Genomic DNA, 8687 nt, shown 5'->3' with positions numbered 1-8687 from the left:
TACAAGCAAAAAAATCTTGTTCCACTGGCAGATTTTTCTACTTATTTTAAGTGAAAATCTACTTGAAACAGGAGAAAATTGTTGTTTTTTTCCAGTGATGAGTCTTGTTTTAAGTGTAATGACATTTCTTTAGACATTTTAACTAGAAATAAGACAAATATTCTTAAGATTCAGAGTTTTTGCAGTGAAAGCAGGAGGATCTCTTAGGTCAAAAAGCCGACAGACATTACAGTTAAACTGCTGTCCTGAATGACTTCCCTCCCGCCACCCTGGGGTCTGTAAGTGGCTCGTTAGGCACAAAAACACAGAACCGTTTACCGCCGTGCGGGCAGCACTTTGGTGTTGGTTTGGGTCTGTTCCCCGGCCCGCCCTCTCCTCTCCTCTTCCCCTGCAGGCCGGAGCACAAGGAGCACGTGAGCCCGCGGAGCTGCGAGTGATGGAGTCAAGCTGTTCCTGCTGAGCGGAGGTCAGGGTCCTTCAGTCAGCACCTCGGCCTGCACGAGCACACAGGAATCACACAGGAATCACACAGGAATCACACAGGAATCTCCCTCGTACCTCCCTAACTCCTCCCTTTCTGCTCAGGCCCCGGCCCAAACAAACCTGCTAGCTCACGTAGCTAGCGCTCCTCTCTTTTTCATCTCTCCATCTCCCGGCACGCCGTCACTCCCCTCATCGGATCATTAATCACACCGGGCAGATCAGACCTCCAATAAAAATAAACTACATCCTCCTCGTGTGTCCGTCAGTTTCTGCAGCTCTTTTATTGACGAGTCCTCCTCCCTCTTCATCTGCTTAATAAACCCAAGATGTCTCTACAGTCGGGATGGGCGGTGTGGAATAAAAAACTTTATCACGATCATTTCTGGGATTGATCCCGATAAAAATGACGATAAAAAAAACACCAATTCAACTCCATCTTTGTAACTATAAATCTATCACCACATTCAGTCTTTGGAGCCAAATCACTGCTCTAAAAGATAATAAATACTAAACTACACCAATTACATTGAATTAATAAAAACCAATTAATGAGTTACATGTACTGCAAAACTGGAATTTATCTTTCTTTTATATTTCTTTCTTTCTTTCTTTCTTTCTTATATATTTCTTTCTTTCTTTCTTTCTTTCTTTCTTTCTTTCTAATTTCTTTCTTTCTTTCTTTCTTTCTTTCTTTCTTATTTATATATTTCTTTCTTTCTTTCTTTCTTTCTTTCTTATTTATATATTTCTTTCTTTCTTTCTTTCTTTCTTTCTTTCTTTCTAATTTCTTTCTTTCTTTCTTTCTTTCTTTCTTTCAGGCTCATTTCTTTCTTTCTTTCTTATTTATATATTTCTTTCTTTCTTTCTTTCTTTCTTTCTTTCTTTCTTTCTTTCTTTCTTTCTTTCTTTCTTTCTTTCTTTCTTTCTTTCTTTCTTTCTTTCTTTCAGGCTCATTTCTTTCTTTCTTTCTTTCTTTCTTTCTTTCTAATTTCTTTCTTTCTTTCTTTCTTTCTTTCTTTCAGGCTCATTTCTTTCTTTCTTTCTTTTTTATATATTTCTTTCTTTCTTTCTTTTTATATATTTCTTTCTTTCTTTCTAATTTCTTTCTTTCTTTCTTTCTAATTTCTTTCTTTCTTATATATTTCTTTCTTTCTTTCTTTTTTATATATTTCTTTCTTTCTTTCTTTCTTTCTTTCTTTCTTTCTTTCTTTCTTTCTTTCTTTCTTTCTTTCTTTCTTTCTTTCTTTTTTATATATTTCTTTCTTTCTTTCTTTCTTTCTTTCTAATTTCTTTCTTTCTTTCTTTCTTTCTTTCTAATTTCTTTCTTTCTTTCTTTCTTTCTTTCTTTCTTTCTTTCTTTCTTTCTTTCTTTCTTATATATTTCTTTCTTTCTTTCTTTCTTTCTTTCTAATTTCTTTCTTTCTTTCTTTCTTTCTTTCTAATTTCTTTCTTTCTTTCTTTCTTTCTTTCTTTCTTTCTTTCTTATATATTTCTTTCTTTCTTTCTAATTTCTTTCTTTCTTTCTTTCTTTCTTTCTCATTTCTTTCTTTCTTATATATTTCTTTCTTTCTTTCTTATATATTTCTTTCTTTCTTTCTTTCTCTCTCTCTCATTTCTTTCTTTCTTTCAGGCTCATTTCTTTCTTTCTTTCTTTCTTTCTTTCTTTCTTTCTTTCTTTCTTTCTTTCTTTCTTTCTTTCTTTCTTTCTTTCTTTCTTTCTTTCTTTCTTTCTTTCTTTCTTTCTTTCTTTCTTTCTTTCTTTCTTTCTTTCTTTCTTTCTTTCCTTCTTTCTTTCTTTCTTTCTTTCTTTCTTTCTTTCTTTCTTTCTTTCTTTCTTTCTTTCTTTTTTACCATGAGATACAGATTCTCACCGTGGTGAATGTTTTGGACGGTTTATATCATGAAAGGTAAAACATCGCCCATCGTACAGGCAAACAGGTTGAAGGTACGAGTCCTTCTGTCAAACTGGTGCAGGTCCATTAATGCTTTATACGTATAAACAAGTCTCCTTATCTCACCGGCTGATGCCTCTTAAGGACTAACCTTCATCCACGTAAATATACAACTGATAAGCCTTATCAGTTTGGCACCAATAAAGTCAGTCTGCTCTGCAACAACCACCAAATCACACATCTTTAGTGGGGATTAAAGGGATTAAATGTGCAACCTGAATGCATCCAGGTCTATGTTTTATACATTCACTTCCTCAGCCCGTCTGCTGTTACTGACGCGCAACTGGTGGACAACAGCACCCCCTTTAGGTGACACCGGGTACTACAGCCGTGATCAAACTCTCACAGTGGTAGAATAATAACAAATACAGGACTGTGTGTCTGGGATGTGGTAGCTAAACAGCTTTGGAAAGCACATATTTGTTATCTCACTGTATTCTTTCATTGGATGTGGAAGGCCGTGGACGGAAAAAGAAAGGGGGTCTGCTGCTGCACTGCAAAAAATCAACATCTTAACAAGAATATTTGTCTTATTTCTAGTTAAAATGTCTCATTTTTAGTCAAAAAAAAATGTCATTACACTTAAAACAAGAGTCATCACTAGAAAAAACAACAATTTTCACCTGTTTCAAGTAGATTTTCACTTAAAATAAGTAGAAAAATCTGCCAGTGGAACAAGATTTTTTTACTTGTAATGAGAAGATAAATCTTGTCCCACTGGCAGATTTTTCTACTTATTTCAAGTGAAAATTGACTTGAAACAGGTGAAAATTGTCAAATAAGTTATTTTTCTTGTAATGACTCTTGTTTTAAGTGTTATGAGATTTTTTTGGACTAAAAATTAGACTTTTTAACTAGAAATAAGACAAATATTCCTGGTAAGATTTAGAGTTTTTGCAGTGTAGTCCGCCCGTCTGGAGCAGGACTGACACACTGCAAAAACTCAAAATCTTAACAAGAATATTTGTCTTATTTCTAGTTAAAATGTCTCATTTTTAGTAAAAAAAAATCTCATTACATTTAAAACAAGACTCATCACTGGAAAAAACAACAATTTTCACCTGTTTCAAGTAGATTTTCACTTAAAATAAGTAGAAAAATCTGCCAGTGGAACGAGATTTTTTTTACTTGTAATGAGAACATAAATCTTCTACTTATTTCAAGTGAAAATTGACTTTGAAACAGGTGAAAATTGTCAAATAAGTAATTTTTCTGGTAATGACTCTTGTTTTAAGTGATTTTTTGGACTAAAAATGAGACATTTTAACTAGAAATAAGACAAATATTCCTGGTAAGATCTGGAGTTTGTGCAGTCCGGCGCAGGTTCGTGTCCCGGCTGACTGACGGAAAGCCCTGCTGAATATTTGTGTGTGTGTCCATGGGAAATGGAGCGGTGTCGCCGCGGCGACGGCCCCGGGGCCATCCATCAGTGTCACGGCGGAGGGAGGGCTGTATGGTATGTGTCACCTCCAAGACTAATGGACAGGAAGTACAGCCAGAGAAACAACAATATTTGCAGAATATATATATTCAGAAGAACGTTGGAACCCGGTCTGCATCTCGCGTGTGGATTCAATAGAATCCTGAGTGTGTGTCTTAATCCTGATTGATGAGCCTGTTTATTTAAAAGACGCTCGCTCGCTGACCTGATCTGCAGCTCTATTTTCAGGGCACACACAAGGCAACAGTCCTGGTTATCACATGACGGCTCGGTGACGCTAACCTGCGCGGCCTGAGATGACCCGGTCTAATCCCAGTGAGGAGAGTGAAACCGCACTGCAAAAACTCAACATCTTACCAGGAATATTTGTCTTGTTTCTAGTTAAAATGTCTCATTTTTAGTCCAAAAAAACCTCATTACACTTAAAACAAGAGTCATCACCAGAAAAATAACTTGTTATTTGACAATTTTCACCTGTTTAAGGTAAATTTTCACTTGAAATAAGTAGAAAAATCTGCCAGTGGGACAAGATTTATCTTCTCATTACAAGCAAAAAAATCTTGTTCCACTGGCAGATTTTTCTACTTACCGTATTTTCTGGACTATAAGCCGCTACTTTTTTCATAGGTTTTCAACCAGCAGCTTATACAAAGGTGCAGCTATTCTGTGGATTTTTCTTCCACCGCTCGGGGCGCTCTAACCGGAATTAGAATCAAAACTAAGACAAAATAAATGCAAAGAAGAATACGCTACTTCTTCTTTAGCAGATAGAAGTAGAAGCAGATTTCAAACTGATAAATAGATAAATAAATACCAGTTATTTTCTCTTGGTTTTGTCCCGTTTTAATCAGCAAAGTTGCTGCCGTGTTAAAAGACACTGTTAGGAAAGGATCTGTAGTAGTAAATATCTAATCTAACAACATAAATATCTGCAGCTTTTTTTTTTTTAAATAGAGCGGATGCGGCTTGTATGCAGGATCGGCTTTTATATCTTTTTTTATTTTTTAAAATAGAGCTGATAGTCCTCATAGTCCAGAAAAAACGGTATTTCAAGTGAAAATCTACTTGAAACAGATGAAAATTGTTGTTTTTTCCAGTGATGAGTCTTGTTTTAAGTGTAATGAGATTTTTTTTGACTAAAAATTAGACATTTTAACTAGAAATAAGACAAATATGATAGCGAAATAAGATTTGGAGTTTTTGCAGTGAAAGCAGGAGATCACACTGCAAAAACTCAAAATCTTACCAGGAATATTTGTCTTATTTCTAGTTAAATGTCTAATTTTTAGTCAAAAAAATCTCATTATACTTAAAGCAAGAGTCATTACCAGAAAAATAACTTATTTGACAATTTTCAAGTAAATTTTCACTTGAAATACGTAAAAAAATCTGCCAGTGTGACATGATTTATCTTCTCATTACAAGTAAAAAAATCTTGTTCCACTGGAAGATTTTTCTACTTATTTTAAGTGAAAATCTACTTGAAACAGGTGAAAATTGATATTTTTTCCAGTGATGAGTTGTTTTAAGTGTAATGAGTTTTTTTTTACTTTGATTAGACATTTTAACTAGAAATAAGACAAATATCCTTGTTAAGATGTGGAGTTTTTGCAGTGTAGGAGGCAGGAATGGAGAGGCGAACGGAGGGAGAGCGAAACCAACCCGGGCTAATTCTTCCTGCTCACCTGTGAGACTCTGGGAGATTCCCTGTGAGATTCCCAGCGTGCTCAAGGGCCGAGGCGCTTTAACCTCAGCAGCCGGTGACGGTGGCGTCCAGACCAGAGCGCTTGGTGATGTGGATCTTCACCAGCTCCTCAGCGCTGGTCGGGTGGATTCCTACCGTCTGCAGGAGGTGAGAATATGTCGCCCCGCACCTAAAAAACACACAGAAGCAGATAAATAAACATAAACAGAACTTTATTCTTCCCCCGAAGGGAAATTCAACTGTCCAGCAGCTCATCAAAACATAAAAAACAACCACACTTCCACCTCCAGACAATAAAAGCACATTAGTGTTAAAATAGACATGAAATGAAAGGTTAAAACTAAGTGCAAAATAGCACATAGTCCAGTTGTGACTGAGGTGAAATGTGTGTGTGTGTGTGTGTGTGTGTGTGTGTGTGTGTGTGACTGAGTTTGTCTTCCTTCTTGTTCTGCATGTGTGTTTACTTTGCTGTTTTTTGTTGTTGTAGATTGTTGGTCCTTGTTGTATTAGTATCAACTATGAAGTAAACAAAGTTAAAAAGGGAAGGCACAATAAGCTTACCCTGCGTTTACACTGAAAGCATCATGGGCGTCATACGCGTCCAGCTGCTTCATTTTATATGAAAACGCGCGTCGGGAGCGTCGCGTCAATTTAAAGTTGAAAAATCTGAACTTTATTTAAATGAGCAGCGTTGACGCCGAGGCGTCGTCCAATCACAGACCGGGATTCCCGAAGCGAGAAGCCTCAATGCTGATTGTACTTTCATGTACACACAAACGTACACTGATTCACATGCGTACATGAGCAGAGCTGTCACTAACAAACTTATTTTATCAGGAATTAATATATTTCATCCAGCAAAATGACATTTTTGCTGATTTAACTGCCGTTTTTACCTGAACTGCTCACGTGAAACAATAACTGATGGTTGAGGAGCTTGATGGTCCCAACTATTTTATTTGCTACATTGATTTTGTTTTGTTTATTTATTTGTTTGCACTTACAAAGATACAAGCATCGAAAAAAGAACAGAAAAAAAACAAAGATAAAATGTGCAGGAAAGATCATGAAGCCCGACGGGCTTATAAGCGATCCTCCCCTCTTAAACATACAAATAATTATAATAAACACTTTACACCCCCCCCTCCCCACCCAATACCCCCTTCCTCATACGCACATACACACATGTGCATATTTACAACTCATACGAAGAAATAAATTATCAGAAACAAACAAAAAGGTCAGCAAACAATTTTATCATTTGAATATAATGAAACCAGAAATTGTTTTAAATTTGTTTTAAATATTGACAAAGATGGAGAGATGTTTACCACGTGTTGATGACTATTCCACAGCTCTGCACCACGATACTTCAGCAGAAACTGACCCCTTGTGGTGAGATTCTTAGGCAGATGGATATAATTGGCTTGCCTGGTACTATATTGATGAACATCAGAATTCAGAGTGAAAAAATTATCAAAACACTCAGGCAAAAGATCTCTCCTAAATCTGGTTTTATAGACAAAAGTACAAATTTGAATTGTGTTTATGTCATAAATTTTTAATCCAACGCAAAATAATTAAAAACCGTGCTTATTAATTACAAAACACAGGTTAAACATCATGACCAAATCCGCTCCGACCCGGTGTGTCAGTATCAGCGCAGACAGACTGCAGCTTCGCCTGAATTATGGTTCCGTGTTAAATCGACGGCGTAGGGTCGCAGTACGGTGTGCGTCGCCGCGTAGCCTACGCCGTCGGTTCTGCGTTGGTGTGACGCTGAATAAATCAGCCTAGGCGGATTTATGGTTCACCAGGAGCAACGGCTCTGGCGGTTGATGTTGATCCAGGACCAAACTTGTTAAGGAGCATCAAACTCACTCTTATCTACGCGGAAATAACGCTGAAATATAAAGAAGGCGTCCCAAAGTGTGATCTATGGTGAAATAGGAAACTGAAGATGTGCACGCTATATGTGTAGGCCGTTTCCTCCAGTTCTGAAGCGCAGCTTTAGCCCCGCCCACTGCAGCTTTAGCCCCGCCCACCGCAACGTTAGCCCCGCCCACTGCAGCTTTAGCCCCGCCCACTGCAGCCGTCGACAGTACAGCAGCTTTCAGTGTGAACGCAAAGTTAGGCTTCAGCTACACCTTTTGGTCGGTTTATTCCTTACTTCTATTTTTATTATTTCTTTCCTACAAAAGGAAATGAAATGCAATGTATTTTATCAATTGAAACTGATCGATCAAATAAACTAATACTATAGTTCAGGAGGAGTTAAACAGTCTTATTGCTGTGGGGATGAAGGATCTCCTGAATGTCCTTCATGTTTATGTCACAAACTAAACCCCATTTTATCACCTATATTTAAATATGTCCCTTTTCTCATTAAAACAATTATTTAAACCAAAGCTGAATCCACTGAAGACGCCAGGAAAAGGCCTTAAGAGGCCTAAAGACGACGTGTTGAGGTCGTTCAGAGCAATAAGACATTCTCCTATTTTGAGTTCCGGCCCAACACGGATGTGCTAGGGCTGGGCGATATATCGAGATTTTAATACATATCGATATATTTTCAAACGCGATATGGTACGAGACAATATCGTTTATATCGATTTAAATTTTTTTTTTTTTTTATGATTTTGATATAGCTTATTTTGTGACAAATTGACTTGAATGTTTTATTTGAGATTTGCACAAATGTTTTGTTATTTGCACAACTACATTGTATTAATTGCAGTGTATTTTAATTTAATTGTTATGCAGGAAAGAGATATTTGTTTTATTTTATTCAAGAAGCATTTTTATTCTATATATGCAGGCAGTTTATTTTTATTTCATTTGTTTTATACATGTTGATATTGTGCAGACCTCTGTTAATAAAGGAACCTGTGTGACATTTGGCACGAGGCTTTGTATTAAAACTGACTGTTTTTTTAAGGGTTTGTCTCAGAAAAAATGAAGCTAACAGAGATGCTAACAGAGATGCTAACAGAGATGCTAACAGAGATGCTATGCTATAATGCTTTGGGGGAAACCCCAATTATGGCACAGAAAAAATAGATATATATCAAGTATCGCCATTCAGCTAGAAAATATCGAGATATGA

General features: G+C 36.6%; 1 protein-coding gene across 1 annotated transcript in view; it reads right to left on the bottom strand.

The window, feature by feature from the left end:
* Positions 1–375: 375 nt before the first annotated feature.
* The window catches only part of txnrd2.2 (thioredoxin reductase 2, tandem duplicate 2), an 83342-nt gene continuing 75030 nt past the window's right edge, over positions 376–8687 (bottom strand). The window contains exons 16-17 of the mRNA XM_061730346.1: positions 5562–5750; positions 376–494 (exon numbers count right to left, since the gene is read on the bottom strand). Coding sequence (XP_061586330.1) covers positions 5627–5750 — 124 coding nt within the window. The 3' untranslated portion in view covers positions 376–494; positions 5562–5626. The remainder of the gene's footprint in view (positions 495–5561; positions 5751–8687) is intronic.

The sequence above is a fragment of the Cololabis saira genome, chromosome 9 (assembly GCF_033807715.1).
Source record: "Cololabis saira isolate AMF1-May2022 chromosome 9, fColSai1.1, whole genome shotgun sequence".
Classification (NCBI taxonomy): Eukaryota; Metazoa; Chordata; class Actinopteri; order Beloniformes; family Belonidae; genus Cololabis; species Cololabis saira.
This window is presented reverse-complemented; position numbering and strand designations above follow the sequence as displayed.